We start from the raw sequence: 17,846 nt of genomic DNA on the forward strand, positions 1-17,846 counted from the left end.
TGTCGAGCATATGGAGTGGCCTGCCATGTCCCCAGATATGAATCCGATAGAGAACTTGTGGGCAGAATTAACGCGTCAAATCGACAACTTGGACCAGCAGCCTGCCTCTGTGCGTGAATTGCAGCAGGCTATTGTAACTGCATGGCAAGAGATTCCTGTCCAAACCTTGGCAAATCTCGTGAACAGCATTCCTCAACGTGTACGTGCTCTCCTGAATGCTCGTGGGGGTTGCACGACGTACTGAATTGTAATTTTACTGTCCGTAATCCCAGTCGTAATTTAACTTTTGTTTTTGTTAAAAAAATTTTTGGCTAATGTGCAAAATAAAGAAATACTTCTGGAAAACGTACAGAAGTTTAACACAGTACTGTCCGTGAATTGATTTCAATATCAGTTTACATCACTTTCAAGGATCAATTTATTTGCTTCGAAATGTCAAATGTGGTTTTTGTTTCTTTTAAAGGTCACATTAACAAAACCTCGAATAATTTCAACATAATTCCAATGAACTTTTGGTTCGAAGTCAACTTGAAAAGTAAGTTCACCCCCACAAAAAAATATTCCATATTAAATGCCAAGTCTGTATATATTTGTATATATATATATATATATATATATATATATATATATATATATATACATATATATATATATATATATATATATATATATATATATATATATATATATATATAAGCAGAAGGGATTCATTATATATATATATATATATTTATATATATATATATTGTAACGAATTTGAGAAGTGTAACGGTTTTGAGAAATGTAACAATTTTGGAGAAAGTGTAACGAATGTGAAAAGTATGGTTTTGTTGTGTGTAACACCCTCGTAATGTAAATAATGGTCGCAGCCGTCCTCCTAGTTAATTCCATGAAACTTACACACAGGCCACGATATATCTTTTAAATAGTTTATTTCCTTATTCTATGTAGGCTAAATATGTGTTTCCCACTAGATTGACTCTGCATTGCATCAAACGAAATAAAGCGTAGGCCCCTCCGATGATCCATGGCAGCTCAAGTGACAGGGATTCCCCCACTGAGCTTTGACAACAACCGTTTATTGCAGTACTGAACTGCTGTGCAACGTGACGGCGCCTTACCTGCAGCTGCTGACCGGTTTTCGCCATTTGCGGCCATTACGAACAAGGGGAGTGGCTAGAGAAGACGAGTCGCCCCCCTCGTCATAGGGGGGAGGAGTAAGTCGGCCCCGCTCATCCAACCCAGAACAAGGGGTTTGGCTAAGAGAGGGCGGAGCGGGAACCCCCGAGAAAGTGCGCGAAGGTTCGGTGAGGAAACCAATATAAGTCGCCGCGGGACACACTCCACCCTCTTGCTCCTCTTGCTCTTGCTCTGACCCCGTGCTCTTGCTCTGACCCCGTCATCTTGCTTGCTGTCCCTCGTTGTTGCTGGGGAGAAGGAAGACGCCTGAACGAGCAGGTGTGTGCGACCAGCTGCGCTGCAGCTAAGGGGGCAGCTAAGGGGCCGCAGGCCACGAAAAGGACGCGCCAGGCAGCAATCCACGCTGGACCCTCCATTGCCTCCCAAAACAACCATCCATCCTCAAGCCATACCTGCCTGCAATATCCCCCCGTGTAAGTGTGAACGTCGTCTGTCCTAATCGTTGTCCTGGGGTTAAGTAAATTGACTAGTATAAGCTAACGATTCACTGTGTGACTGCTTCTTCCATCCATTGCTTGTAAATAACTTTGATCGCTCCTTCTTTTTGCTTGTGTGTATAATAAATCCTGTTATTCCTCCGTACTCTGTCTTCTTCTCTCTTCCTTCTCTTTCGGTCGCTTTAGAGGTTTCCAAATTGAATATCTGTGGTGCGATCTGGTCAACGTTGGGGGAGTCGGGCCAATCGGGGATCCTGTAACGGTCGCGGTGGACCATCCGCTCGGCCCAAAGTAACATCTAAACCGCGTCCGTAACAATTGGTGTCAGGAGTGGGATTCGAGGCCCGAACCAAATTTTTAAAACGTGTAGGAAAAAAATTTTTTGGTCAAAATTACGAGCTGCCGAAATTTTGTTTTATAAAACCCGAATTTTGAGATCGCGCCATGGACAATCAAGGCGATCGGATGTCGGTGGGGGAGATAGACGGGTTAGGGGTAACCCAGGACCTCGGGGAAATGTATATGGAGGATGTGGTTGAGGGGGTATCAGACGCACAAAATGGCGCTCTCGCGCACGAGGTTTCGGGCGCACAAGATGGCGTCCTCACGCACATGGTTGTTGCGGCACCAAATTTAGCCGCGCCCATGGTCGCGGTAGCCGAACCCGAGATGCCAATGAATTGGAACCTGTTTATGAAACAGATGATGGCCTTTATGGTAAAAACAGACGATAATTTCAAAGGGATGGATGCTCAGGGTGAGCGATTGGAGGGCCAAATGGGGGTAATGGGGAACCGGATGGATGCTCAGGGTGAGCAATTGTGGGTAATGAGGGACGAAGCGAGGGGTACCGGTGAGGGGTTAGACAAGAAATTTGGGAAGTTAGACAATAATTTTGAGGGGTTAGACAACGGGATAAAAGAGGTGAAAATGGGTTAATGGGGTTAGAAAATAGGATGGAGGACAAATTGCGGGAAATAGGGGAACAATCTGCCAGGGAAATCAAACGAATGGGGAACCAGATAGAGGAGGTGCAAATCGGGTTAGAAAGTAAACTGGATGCTCAGAGGGATGAATTGGGACAGATGAGGTGGCATCTACAAAAGAGATGGAGGAGATGAAAGAGGGGATACGACGAGGTGTCAGTGAGGAGGTTTCGGGGCTACGCGAGGAGGTAAAGCGAGGTGAGAAGCGTATGGAGAAAGAGGTGAGGAATAATACGGCTAGGTTACAGGGGGGCATAGAGGGTCTGACGGAGGAGGTGGAACAGCTGACGGAGGGACAGACGGAGTTAGTGGAGCATGTTCAAAGGAACACTGCAGTACTCGGAGGGTTAAAGGCGACGCAAAAAGAAATTAAAAATGACTTAATAGCGACACAGAGGCAATGTCAGATGGTACGTGAGGGACTGACAATGAGGGTGGACGAGGTGACAGAAGTAATGGAGACAAAGGACCGGCAGGTGAGGATGCACATAGAGACGGTCACGGTAGCCTTAGAGGACGAACTTGAGGAGACGCACCGGGAAATAAAAGAGGTGAAGCAAAAATTAGAGGAAGTGGAAGAAGAGGTGAGTGAAATTAAGAAGAGACGGACAGAAACTAAGAGAGAAATAAAGGAGGAGGTAATGGAATTGGTACAAGGTCGGTGCTCAACTCATGATGTGCTGCTTACTAACCAAATAAAGCGTTTGCAGGTGGCAAAAGAGGTGCGGAGACGAGGTGCCAAGGTGAGTGGCGAAATATTCGGCAATGTATATGATGTGAGGAAAGCTTCAGTCGGCTTGGGGATTGGTTTGGATCCGGGTGTTTGTGAAAGGCTGTTGGTGAAGTGTGCGACAGGTCTGGTGTGCGAAAAACGAGGTGTGTGAGAATGTCCGACCATGGGGTGTGTGAGGGAAAAGTGCGCGCCGACCAGTGAGTGTGCTGTCGAGAGTGAGTCGGTCGTAGCGCGTGTGCGAGGGAGCACATGGAAGCGCGGTGTGCTAAGTGTTACGGGGGAAGTAACGAAAAAGTGTGCGCAAGAGGATGCGCGAGAAAGGTGTGTAACGGACAGGTGCACGGGGAAAGAGTGCGCTGTCAAGAGTAAGGGGGAATGCATGCCTGTGGTGAGTGTTACAAAGGATGTAATGGGAGAGTGTGCGCAAGAGGATGCGCGAGAAAGGTGTGTAATGGACGGGTGCATGGGGAAAGAGCATGCTGTCAAGAGTAAGGGAGAATGCACGCCTGTGGTGAGTGTTACAGAGGATGTAACGGGAGAGTGTGCGCAAGAGTGTGCGCAAGAAAGGTGTGTAACGGACGGGTGCATGAGGAAAGAGTGCGCTGTCGAGAGTAAGGGTGAATGCGCTGTCAAGAATGGAGGTGAAAGTAGTGAGAGTGACACGGAGCGTGAGTTGGTTGTGACAGGTGAGCGAGGATGTACACCTGGAATGGAAGGATGCACACCTGGAATGGTAGAGCGTGTGTGGGAATGCACACTTGAGTTGGTCGTGAGGCACGTGGTTGGGTGTGCGAGTGAGAGCACACCTGTGATTGTCACAGAGGAGGTGACCGAGGAGGGGGCGCGAAGAGGTGTGTTGGTGAGGTGTGCGAGCGACGAATGTGTGCCAAGGTGTTCGGTGGTCAGGTGTGTGACCAAGTCTGTGAGCGGAATGAGTGTACCGAGGTGTGTAAGGAAAGGTACGAGGAGCATGGGAACAGCTGGGGGTATGAGCAAGAAAGGGGTAGCGTATGCGTGTAAGCATGCAGGTGAGGCATCGACGGTAACCGGGTTAGCGGTTAGAGCGACTTATAGCCGAATCGGGCCCTCGGTGCGTGCCGGGCTTCGCGTGCCGCGAGAACCAGCGGGGATCCGAGCCACGGCGGGTTCGAAAGGACCGCCGTACGCGATCCACGCTGGGCCTCGCTTGGAACGGCCGCGTCCGTGCTCCACTAGGCGGAGCGGGCAGCCCGATAGGAAGGGTCGTCATGGCGACCACTTTTTATTGAGACGTTCCGGCAGGTCGAGATCGGGCAATTGGATGGCTCCGCGCCGAGGTGGTGCGTGGGATCTCGGCACGGGTAAACCTCCTTCCCTGCACCGAGTGTCGGACGCATCCAGCCGCCGGCACCAAAGAACCCGCATTCATTGCTCGGCTGTACGAAGCCGAGCTTTAGAAGTGAATTGGCGCACCGAGAGGATCTAATAAGTAGACGAGTGATGAGGTTAGTGTTTTGGACCCAAAATTAGAAAAAGGCAAAATTTGATGATTGGTATGGTGATTGGCAGATGATTGGCAAAATTTTTGATTGGCTGAAATTTGGTGTGCCAAATTGATAGTAGGACCTCCCCGATGTGGTGGGATGGCAACTCTGTCATCCCTCACAGACGGGGGGCAAAGGAGCACTAGATTATGGGGTGTATGGCAGTGAAAACTAGCCCGGGTGGGTTAGGATATCGTGTGTAGGGACCTAGAAGATGACATTAGGTAACGTTAAGATTAGTTAGTGACAATGATACCTGTAGTGGGGACGCAGGTAGAGTAGAGTGGATTATAATGACGTGGTATGTGCTTAGTTTAAAGGGAAGACGGGGAGCACTAGGTTAGCAGGGCAACAGGTAGATGAGATGATGCCGTGTGTTTGAGGATTGAACAGGTGTGATTGAACAAGTGTGATTGCACAGGTGTGCAACTGAACAGGTGTATGGAAAAGTGTATGAGGGAGTAGTGGTGATTGCGTGTTGTGTTGACCAAATGGTCCAGGAAGAAAGGAGGGTGCAGGTGGCACCAGGTATGATTGCACAGGTGTGCAACGACAGGTGAATGGAGAACAGGTGTATGGAATAAATGGTATGGAGTATTGGAATGGATGGTCGTGGAGTGAGTATGGTGGAAATTGTGGAGTGGAGTGGATGGTGCGAAGGTGTGAATGGGGGAAGAGTGGACCCCCATCACGGATACCCGGGGCGGGTAGAGTAAGTGTTAGGTAGAGGGTATAGGTAAATTGTGGTTGGATATTGGCATCTGTGGTGCGGGTGGAAGAATGGTGATTGGATGGGTGCCTTAGTGTTGAGGAAATGGCTGGGCGTGTAGCCTGTTAGTGTGTGTAGTTGGTTTGGGCACTCCACCACTGTGAGGATGTCGGCCAGGTGAGGCCGTGGGTGGGCTCTGGGAGCCGGTAGTTGTGGATGGGGCCCGAGGATCCGGAGGACGGGCCCGGGTAGCCCAGTGCCAGAGGGCACCAAGGGGTGACAGATCCAGGAGGGGCCTTCCCCAGTAGATAGGTTAGGTTAAGGAGCTAGGTAAGCTCGGGTGGCAACTGCAGTGGTGGAGGTGTGCAGGTGGGTAGACCTGCTGGGAGAGCTACACGTCACAGCCCAGAAATTGTGCAAGGGCACCGGGAGATGAATCGGGGGAGTGAGACCCCAAATTGAGGAGCACCACAGTTTGGTCAATGGGAATTGGTTTTTAGAACCCATAGTGTAAGTTGGCCAATGGATTGGCAGGGAAAGACCCCGGGTAGTGTAAAGAGTGTTAAGGGCATTTAGAGGATAGTTAGGATTGGAGTCTCCTCGCACCATCTGCATCCACTCACCTGAGATGAGGTAACTCCACACCATGCCATGTTTTATTATTTTTCATTAATGCAAATGTTTTGGATTGTGAGACGCATCATGACGTGGGTGTGACATTGTGCGTAATTCCATCTCTCCCTCCTTATGAGGATTGATGATGAATTGGTGATGGCAAATTTTGAAGTAGAGGGATTGGAGACGAATTTGGTGTAGAAGGGAAAGATGGGGAAGACAAGACGTAGTGACGAATTTGTAAAGGTGTAAATTCTTGTAAATATGGGGTAAGGGCAAGGGTAGTGTAGGTGACAGGGGGGGGTGACGTACGGTAGGGACGAGTTTTTCTCACTTCGCTCTCCGTACGCACTTCACCCTGCATTGCCTTTATTGACGTGTACCCTTGTGACCTTACCCCTCGCTCATTTGTCTTCCCCCCCTTTTGTCTCCCACTTGACGACCTGTGCGCCATTGGGCGCCGAGGGGAGCGTGCGTGAGATGGCCATTGTGCGCACGAGATTCTCAGAACCAGCATGCATTGCGTTGATGTACCACTTTATGGACCGCTGTTCTGCGGCCTAGTACCACTTGATGGACCCCAGGTTCTGGGGCAGGGCACCTCTGTTGGAGAACGGCCATAGTGGCCAGGGAATCTTGCTTGCGGACCTTGGTAAGGTGGCACCTATGCCAAACAGGTGGACCACCCTTAGTTGGCCCCTGAGGCCCTAAATAAAAATGAACACAAGTTGTGCTTTTTATTATTTCCAAGTAGGCCGCATGAAGCCAGGAGACGTCGGGAAGAACATCGGCCCAGCAGAGAAAGAGAAGACCACCACCAGTTGTTTTGTTGTGTTTATTATGAACAGTGGTGACTGTGCATCGAGTGGTGCTTTTGGTGCTTTTGTGGTGCTTGGTGGTGCTTTTGGGTGCTTTGGTGGTATTGGTACTGGTGCATCGATGCAATGCGTGCTGTCTCCTCCCTCCCAACAGGAATTTCTTTTTCTTGTCCCTAAAAAGAAAAAAAAAACACAGGTCCTGGGTTGCGTTGTAAATAAGAAATAACGTTACTGTCAATAATGCTCCCCACCGTAAATGTATAGTTTGAGAACAATTCCGTAATTCGGTTAGCTGTGGGCTTGAGTCTGTTAGACAGGGTGCAATGCAATAGGGGGACATACTTATTTGTGTTTTAAGATTGTCACACTCAGGGTCAGGTTAATTGTAGAGGGAATTACACCTACGTGTCACACTAAGTTAAAGTTTTGTAGGCCCGAGTACGGGCCTGAAGAAAGGAGGGTGCAGTGTAACGAATTTGAGAAGTGTAACGGTTTTGAGAAGTGTAACAATTTTGGAGAAAGTGTAACGAATGTGAAAAGTATGGTTTTGTTGTGTGTAACACCCTCGTAATGTAAATAATGGTCGCAGCCGTCCTCCTAGTATAATTCCATGAAACTTACACACAGGCCACGATATATCTTTTTAAATAGTTTATTTCCTTATTCGATGTAGGCTAAATATGTGTTTCCCACTAGATTGACTCTGCATTGCATCAAACGAAATAAAGCGTAGGCCCCTCCGATGATCCATGGCAGCTCAAGTGCCAGGGATTCCCCCACTGAGCTTTGACAACAACCGTTTATTGCAGTACTGAACTGCTGTGCAACGTGACGGCGCCTTACCTGCAGCTGCTGACCGGTTTTCGCCATTTGCGGCCATTACGAACAAGGGGAGTGGCTAGAGAAGACGAGTCGCCCCCCTCGTCATAGGGGGGAGGAGTAAGTCGGCCCCGCTCATCCAACCCAGAACAAGGGGTTTGGCTAAGAGAGGGCGGAGCGGGAACCCCCGAGAAAGTGCGCGAAGGTTCGGTGAGGAAACCAATATAAGTCGCCGCGGGACGCACTCCACCCTCTTGCTCCTCTTGCTCTTGCTCTGACCCCGTGCTCTTGCTCTGACCCCGTCATCTTGCTTGCTGTCCCTCGTTGTTGCTGGGGAGAAGGAAGACGCCTGAACGAGCAGGTGTGTGCGAGCCATCGTGCGACCAGCTGCGCTGCAGCTAAGGGGGCAGCTAAGGGGCCGCAGGCCACGAAAAGGACGCGCCAGGCAGCAATCCACGCTGGACCCTCCATTGCCTCCCAAAACAACCATCCATCCTCAAGCCATACCTGCCTGCAATATCCCCCCGTGTAAGTGTGAACGTCGTCTGTCCTAATCGTTGTCCTGGGGTTAAGTAAATTGACTAGTATAAGCTAACGATTCACTGTGTGACTGCTTCTTCCATCCATTGCTTGTAAATAACTTTGATCGCTCCTTCTTTTTGCTTGTGTGTATAATAAATCCTGTTATTCCTCCGTACTCTGTCTTCGTCTCTCTTCCTTCTTTTTCGGTCGCTTTAGAGGTTTCCAAATTGAATATCTGTGGTGCGATCTGGTCAACGTTGGGGGAGTCGGGCCAATCGGGGATCCTGTAACGGTCGCGGTGGACCATCCGCTCGGCCCAAAGTAACATCTAAACCGCGTCCGTAACAATATATATATATATATATATATATATATATATATATATATATATATATATATATATTGTTGTGGAAATGAGAATTGTGTTTTTTTTATTGTTGTAAAAATATCACCCTCCTTCCTCCAGTTGTGTATAAAGGTCAAAGGGCGTCCCTTAGTTAGGTCATATACAATCACGTTAGCCAATCATAGATTTCCTCCTTGTTGATAGTTATTTCCTTATTCTGTGTATTAGGTTAAGGCTTTGTCTTCCATTGATTAATACTCCATTGCACCGAATTCAAATAGATAGATCCCCTTTTTCAAATTCCCCCAAAGCCTTTATTACCAACTGCATTTGCCTCCATTGAGCACGCGGTCGGCTCTGAGAAGAAAGGCGTGTCTCCACCTCGTCATAGAGGGGAGGAGTGAGCCAGCCCTTGCTGACCAACCCAGAACGAGGGGTTTGGCTTTGAGAGGGCGTGGGGAGAACCGTCGAGTCGGTTCGCGAAGGTTGAAGGGCGTGGCCTATATAACCCGCGGAGACGCCCCCACCTCAGATGAGTCTAGATGAGCCACGGAGATGAGTCCTGGGAAAGCACGCGACGTCCCCACGGCGGCACGAAGAGACGATTAAGTTAAAGAGAGAGAGAGAACCCGTCACGCCAGACCCCCCACCAGCAGCTTTGGCTCGACCAGCAGCTTTGACTCGTTACCCTGCGGGAACCAGGATCGGTGGCACCGGTGGCCGTCGAGGTCCAGCCCGACGTCCCGTGCGGGATCAAGCTCCAGCCGGCTCCGTGTCTTCCTCCCCTTCTCTGCCGTCCCAAACCACTCCAGCCAATCCACCCTTCATTCCCCATTCGTGTGAGTCTGTCTTTTGTTTGTTCTGTCCTGGGTTAAGTAAGACTGCATAGGTAAGCTAAGGTGCACTGTGTCCACTTCTTCTTCTTCTGTTTTTATTTTATTATCCTTCCTCCTCCTTGGTTTCTTTTAATTGTGTAAATATTAGTAATAAATTATAGTCGTATTTCAAACCCTTTTTGTCTTCTTCTTCTTCACGTCCGTCGTCTTTGTCTTTTCCCCATTGAATACCTGTGGCACGATTTGGCCAACGTTCAGGATCGGGTTAGTCTTTGTTAACGGTTCGTGCCGTGGCTGCCATCCGCTCGGCAAAGTAACATCTTATCCGCGGTCGCGAACGAAGCTGCTCACCTGCCTCTGGAGGGAGCTTGTGCAGCTTCAGGGACCACGTCGGTCAGTCACAAACGAGGGGACTAATCCCCCCTCGAGAAGGGATCCGAGGCCGACGTTGGGCTCCGTAACAATATATAGAAGGGATTAGACTATTAGAGTTACATATATACAGCGTGTTTCAAAAAGAATGATACAACTTTAAACGTTTATTTACAAAGAATCAGAAACCTCAAGAACGTGAACCAAACATTTCTTGAAAGCTTATGACATGGTATTTGTCGACACCGATTGCTACTGCAGGAAGTCACTGCTTGAGTTAGTGAGAGCCCAAGGTCTGAAATTGGCATTTACACAAAATCATTGCAATTGACGCTCTTGATGTCTGCCCCTCCGCGGTTCAGACAGGCATTGATCCTGACTCCAAAGTTCTGTCAAACTTTCTTGTAGGTCTCAAGTGGTTCTGCCCCCCAGAAAATGTTGTTGTGGTTGTTGATGATGAACGGGCACCGTTCAAGTGGAAATGGGCTTCATCACTGAACCACATCAGGTTGATCTAATTTGGGTATCGCTCCATCCTGTCACTGAGCAAATTGCACATACCAAGTCTCCTCCTCATGTCACCTTTACTTCCTTTATGCCTAATAGAGATGATGTATGGGAAAAGCTTCAGTTCCTTAGGGAGGATACACCAGACTGACGTTAGTTTGATGCCCAGTTCCTGGGAGCGTCGGCGGTGGGACTTCTTTGGATTGTCCACTGCAGAATCCCGCACGGCGTCGATGTTGGCTTGTGTAGCTGTTGTTTATGCAAGTATTGTTATGATTTCCTATGGTGGGTGGGCGCTGTGTTAGCATTCTTGCACTTCCGCCTTCTTCCCACCATACCGTTTTTCCCGCGACAACCGAAAGAACTGATCGGCTACATTTTCGATGTTTTCTCTTTAATACCTGACCCTTGGATAGAGGTAAGCTGAATCTCAATTTATTGTTGAACCTCTTGAAGTAACTTTAGGCAAATTGTTGTATTGTGTGGGTGCAAAATGTATCGTCGTAGGTTTTGTGTAAATCATATAGCAAGTTCGTTATCCCGCCATAATTAACGGCATGTACTGAAAATGAATGGCTGTATTTTTCCTTTTCAGTTTTTTACGTGAATTAAAGACACGCTTTTTGAAACCAAGACAAGTCTCATGACATCTGAGGATTATAGACAAAGTGTGATAACCGCCACAGCTTGGCTCTTGGTTGCTGGTGCTGGCCTGCCACTGTTGCCCTTGCCCTGGTTGTGCACTGCACCCTTGTGCTCAAAATGTTTAACAATACGTTGAATGGCACAATTTGTGGGTCCATCACGTGTTCTGAGGTTGTATTCCCGGCAGAATCTCCGGCGGGTGTCTACATATGATTTAGTCTCATACCACAGAGCCACCACTTTTGTCTTCTGCTCCACTGTCAATGGCATAGTTGAGCTATGGAGCTAGAAATCCCAGGAAACAAATACCACAATAACACCACCAAACCCTGAAAAGGAAAACAGGAAAACAGTGCATTCAGAAAGTATTCAGACCCCTTCACTTTTTTCACATTTTGTTATGTTGCAGCCTCATGATGAAATCATTTAAATTCATTTTTTCCCTCATCAATCTACCCTCAATACCCCATAATGACAAAGAGAAAACAGGATTTTAGAAAGTTTTGCAAATTTATTAAAAAGAAAAAACTGACATCACATTGACATAAGTATTCATACCCTTTGCTATGACACTTGAAATTTAGCTCAGGTGCCTCCCATTTCTCTTGATCATCTTTGAGATGTTTCTACACCTTGATTGGAGTCCACCTGTGGTAAATTCAATTGATTGGACATGATTTGGAAAGGCACACACCTGTCTATATAAGGTCTCACAGCTGACAATGCATATCAGAGCAAAAACCAAGCCTTGAGGTCGAAGGAACTGCCTGCAGAGCTCAGAGGCAGGATTGTGTTGAGGCACAGATCTGGGGAGGCCTACAAAAAATTTCTGCTGCATTGAAGGTTCCCAAGAGCACAATGGCCTCCATAATTCTTAAATGAAAGAAGTTTGGAACAACCAGGACTCTTCCGAGAGCTGGCCGCCCGGCCAAACTGAGCAATCGGCGGAGAAGTTCTTGATAAGAGAGGTGACCAAGAACCCGATGGTCACTCTGGCTGAGCTCCAGATATCCTGTGTGGAGATGGGGGAAACTCCCAGAAGGACAACCATCACTGCAACACTCCACCGATCTGTGCTTTATAGCAGAGTGGCCACTGAGGCCTTCCTAGCATTGAAGGGGTGTTTGACATCCGCACCCGTTCTAGCTTACCCCACCGATGACGGGACGTTTACCCTGCGGTGGGTATAAAACATTGTGTTCATTCCGCCTTTCCTTCCTGGGAGAACCTGGGGGGAGTTGGGGACGAATTTGGCATAAAGAGTGGACGTGGGAGACAAGACGTAGAGACAAATTGTTAGTACCAGGAGGGCTGGGGTAGTGTAGTTGACGGTGGGGGCATGTACGGGTAGGGCCGGGCTAGATTTCACTCTGCCGGCGTTCCTCTCACCCGCTTGTCGTACCTTTGTTTTGTGTGTGCCACTGTGCCCTTTCCTTTTGCTCGTTGCGCTTTCTCTTCATCCCCGATCCAGGACCATCAAGAGGACTCACCTTGCCGTCGCAGCATCTTGCTGCCATCCATCACTCACTCATTATGGACCACTAGCTCTGTGGCCACACCCATTTGCATTGTTGCACCTCCTGGCTGCCCCATCATCTTGCTACATGGACCACCTGTTGGGTGGCATTGACACCACACATGGATCCCCTGTTGGGTGGCATTGACGCCACACATTTGGACCACATGTCAAGTGGCCCTGCTCACGAAAGAAAAAAAGTGATCCATGTGTGCAATTATGAAGAATTAGATGGCCCTGATCTTGAAATGGCCTGTATACTAGTCAGGGCCAGCCAGTTTTGTTAGCCAGCCTACCAAGGCAAGAAGCCACTCCAGCAACATGAACATGATGCCAGCAACAAGTCCTGCATTATTTATCCCTTGAGGAGGTCCTGGGTCATCGTTTTTGTAAATAAATTGTGTCGTGTAAAATGTAAAAATGTTGCCCACCGGTTATGTGTTTAGTTTCAAAATTCCGACAATACCTGAACAGTATAAGGTTGTGGGTGTGAATCTGTTAGGTACTTTCTCAATGCATTAGGAGGGACAAATTAAGTAAAAAGAAAAAAGAAAAAAAAAAGTACATTTAAATGTTTTTTAAAAAAGGTCGCACACATTGGGATTAGAGTTTAAAATGTTGGGGGAATCACATCTACGTGTCACACTAATAGTAATGTTAAATTAATGCCAGCTCACCCTAGCCGCTTCATGTGGACGACTCAGGTCGAGACTTGGTGAGAGGAGGGGGTAGTGTTGTGGTTTTGCCATAAAGGCAAACCCCCGATAGTTAATTGCATGACAACATGTAGCCTGCAGTAGTTAGTTATTTCTTATTGAATGTAAAGAATAGCCCCTTTCCATTGTGTAATAATCGAGACCAATATGCGTTGATTTAGGCAGGATTTCAAACCTCCGTGTGGTGGAGGGAAGTTTTATGTAAAGGAGGGCATGGCCAAAAGCGAAGCCCACATGACCAATGAGGGATCAGGGACACGTCACCAGCAAGCGACCAATGGGTTGTGAAACCTCCCCGAATGAAAGAGGGAAGGAGGACTGAAACCTTCCTCAGGGGAGGAGGGATTGAATGCCAGCACGTGACCAACCTCAGCCAATGGGAGGCTGTGGAACATTCTGGAAGCTTTGCGGGTCTGATAAAAACCCCCGCCCATCGCATTTTCACTCTCTTGCTTTTTGCTTCGCCGACCCTCTTGCTTTTTGCTTTGCCGACGCTCTTGCTTTTTGCTTCGCCGACGCCCCTCATCAGCTTTGACTTCGCGGACGCGCTTTGTCTATTTCATCTGACCTGCAAGTGTTAAATCATCGCTCTTTGCTGACGCCCATCGCTCTACGCCGATCCCTTGCTCTGATCCGGCTGACCTGTAAGCGTTGGCCCCTCCCACGACTCATCTTAAAGCTGGTCGTCCAACCTGCGTTGAAGCTCGTCCGACCTGCATTGAAGTTCGTTGTTCATACTGACTTTGAGGTGGCGGTTTGTCCTTCGGACCTTACCTCATCCAGGCTGCACATCCGGATCGAGGATCGAACTGCGCACTGCGCACACCAAGCGGCCAAACTCGAGTCAGTCCCTGCAAACCACCATCGGTACGAGAATAACCGGTCTGTGTGTGAGTGTGTGAAGGCGCCTGTGGGATTTATTATAGGTAAGGAATTAATAAGGCTGCATCTTCGTCTCTTTCTATTGCCTTGTAAATAAAAGGCTGTACATTTTGTTGTTACTTTCATACCTGTTCGGGTACGTCTTTTCGCCATTGGACTAGCATCATCCGAGACCGAATTTGGCTTGAATAAGGTCCGTAAATCACGTCAGGTAACGCCACTTTCCACACCGTGCAAATCCGCTCGGGACGCAATAAAGTGTGGGAAGCGTGGGTTCGATCCCCGGTTTCTTCGGTCGCGTGTCTTGAAGGTATTTGGGATTATTTGACCAGCAAACTCTTCGGCGCATGGCTTGGAGGTTGGCGATCGGAATTGCTTAGCAATCCGTCGATCACGAGCTTAGTCGCGGTCGGCGGCCTCAGTGGACTTGGAGTTTGAGGGGGAGCGGGGTAATAAACTCCCCTTAGTACGTCGACAAACCCGGGATCCGCAACAATATATATCCAACTCTCCATATCATCACTTTTCTGACCCTTTCCCTCTGATAAACCCCCATGTATACTATATGTATAATGCATGTGGAGAAAATGGGCAAAAGTACCAGATTGAACACAAGAACAAAGAACAGTATTTGGCGGGAAAAACTTTTATTCTTTATGACGTACATGCACATGTAATCTAAAATGAAAAGGAAAGTAACAGTTTGATTTTGAAAGCGACCGATAGTCAAATTCAAGTGGAACCTCCTGCATCAAAAGTTTATTGTGTATCCTTGTATATATAATACGTGTCATGGTGCTAAACCGCACACCCAAGGGGTGTGAAGTGAACCTGCATGTAAGCTGCATTCCCATAAAACATGGCATGCACATTTGTTATGCACCAACACCAAATGAAAAAATGTATTGTTTCATCTTTGACTAAGGCAATGATCAGCAGCAGCCGCAGCAAAGCTTTTGAATCCCGTATGCAAGCACCATGGAATGGATGGTACTGCTCACGCGGTGGATCAATAAGACCACGAGATCACGCCATGGAAACAGACAGGTAGATGAGAGGTTCCGTGGATTCCTCGTGACACAATGACGGAACACACAGCGAAGGAGTTATGGAAATACAACACACAAGCACTGAAATCATATGAAGGACTGATATCATAAAAGCAGAAAAATGACATCATTTCAAAAGACTTGTACATCAATGTCATAAGAAATGAGGGCATTCTGATAATGAATGGGGGTTTAATGGTTATATTGCATACATTTTCATCTTCGAACATTTCAAATTTACTTTGGCCACTTGCAATTGACAATTTCACACGAACCTCACCATGTTCACACAGGAACTATGGCGTCATAATGGGTATGACATCAGTCAATGGTGTTATAATGGGTGTGCCGAGGCCCTTTTGCTTTTCCAAATACTCCACAGCCTCAGATGCCTGTAGAAGGGGGTGAGGTGGGTTTGAGGGAAGTGGAAGGAAGAAATACGAATTAGAACAATAATAATAATAATAATACTAATAACAATTTGATTATATATATATATATATATATATATATATATATATATATATATATATTAAATATATACATACAGTGCCTTCAGAGAGTATTCACACCCCTTTCACATTTCGTTATGTTACAGCCTGATTTAAAAATGGATTAAATTGAGATTTTTTGTCTGGTCCGCACATATAATACCCCATAATGTCAGTGGAATTTTTCTTGAGAAATTTTTACAAAATAATTAAAAATGAAATACAGAAACATCTAATTTACATAAGTATTCAACCCCCTGAGTCAATACTTCATAGAAGCGCCTTTGGCAGCGATTACAGCTTTGAATCCTCTTGGGTATGTCTGTATCAGCTTTGCACATCAGGATTTGGGGAATTTCTTCCTTACAGATTTGCTGAAGCTCTGTCGAGTTGGATGGGGAGTGTCGGTGAAGAGCAATGTTCAATTCTTTCCACAGATTCTAAATGGGATTCAAGTCTGGGCTTTGGCTGGGCCACTCAAGGACATTCAGATTCTTGGTCTGAAGCCATTTCAGTGTTGCATTGGCTGTATGCTTCGGGTCATAGTCCTGTTGCAATGTAAATATTCACTGCAGACCAAGGTCTTTTGCACTCTGAAGCAGGTTCTCCTCAAGGATTTGTATGTATTCGGCTCCATTCATTATTTCCTCCATCCTTACCATTCTCTCAGTCCCTGCCACAGAAAAGCATCTATATGGCATGCTTCATGGTAAGGATGGTATAATATGGGTGATGAGCTGTGCTCGGTTTCCGCCAGATGTAGCGCTTTGCATTGAGGCCAAACAGTTCAATTTCCGTCTTTTCAGACCACAGAATATTTTGCCTCATGCTCTGAGTCTTTCATGTTTCTTTTTGCAAACTCTCGGCATGCTGTCATGCGCCTTTTTCTCAGGAGTGGCTTCCTCTGGCCACTCTCCTGTAAAGCCTATATTTGTGAATTTCTGCAGAGACTGTTGTCCTTCCAGCAGGTTCTCCTATCTCAGCCAAGCAACTCTGTAGTTCTGTCAGAGTTGTCATTGGGCTCTTGTTCACTTCCCTGAACTAGATGGTATTTATAGAATACTTACCCAGCGCAGTCAACTTGGTGTGAGCCAACTCTTCTATTTTTGAACATTTCTTTTTTTTTGATCCAATATGGCTGCCAGACCACGTGAGCGATGACATCAATTTATATTCTCTAAATAATTGTTGCATAGATCATGCTCCATAAATTTCAAACTGATCAGACTAAGCGTTGTCCCTGTCGATTTATGACGTCATAATTATGGCACAAATGACATCGTTAACAACACCTCTTCCCCATATGGAGTTATTTACAATGTCATGCTTCAATTTTTAAGAAGCTGACATGGCACACACTTTACTTTACTGAAATGCAGACACAAATGTTATATTTTCGTCCAAAATCGTCGGAATTTTGCCAAATCTGTTTTGGTCATGTGTTAATATACCTCAGCGATTGACAAATATGAAATCAGAATTTTATTTGAGGTCAAAATGACCCCGTGAGGTCGCTTCGTACTTTGCCTGCTGGTCATGTGCAGCGTGATAATTAATACCATGCCCATTCCAGAAGACTCTTCTTCTTCATGCAATCACAACTTCTAGCTTCCACACCGTACATCCAATCATCTTGAAATTTTGCACACATGTTACACTTCATTACATCAATATAATATAAAGTTTCACGTCGATCAATGAAGCGGTTCAAGAGTTATAATTTTAAAAAATATTTTCGTTTAATTATTTATATCTGCCAAACCACGTGACCTATCGCAAATTCCAAAAGGTCGTTTTAGTAGTCTGATATGATGAACACATCTGTGAAGTTTCCCCTCGATAGGATCAAAAATGAGGGAGGAGCTCTGTTTTAAAAGTTTATGCTTAAATACATCATAACTCTGAAACCATGTGATGCATGACGTCATGCTCGCTGACTTTTTTGTTCGTCATGGATATGCGATTCTGCTAGCAAAGTTTGGCCTCGATCTGTTCTGTCGTTTAGGAGAAAATTGGATTTTAGTGGTTTTTCAGGCTTTTCACTCAAAACAATATGGCGTCCGAACCACCTGACCTACGGTCATTATAATTTTATTTCTGCATCAATTTATTCCGAGAAGATGC

General features: G+C 46.7%; 1 protein-coding gene across 1 annotated transcript in view; it reads right to left on the bottom strand.

Annotated features, from left to right (window-relative positions):
* Positions 1-14,815: 14,815 nt before the first annotated feature.
* Positions 14,816-17,846, bottom strand: part of LOC137413302 (synaptic vesicle membrane protein VAT-1 homolog) — a 52,957-nt gene continuing 49,926 nt past the window's right edge. Inside the window, exon 6 of the mRNA XM_068098694.2 lies at positions 14,816-15,623. Within this exon, the coding sequence (XP_067954795.2) occupies positions 15,528-15,623 (96 nt within the window). The 3' untranslated portion in view covers positions 14,816-15,527. The remainder of the gene's footprint in view (positions 15,624-17,846) is intronic.

Source organism: Myxine glutinosa, chromosome 6, assembly GCF_964187855.1.
Source record: "Myxine glutinosa chromosome 6, kmMyxGlut1.1, whole genome shotgun sequence".
NCBI classification, from domain to species: Eukaryota; Metazoa; Chordata; class Myxini; order Myxiniformes; family Myxinidae; genus Myxine; species Myxine glutinosa.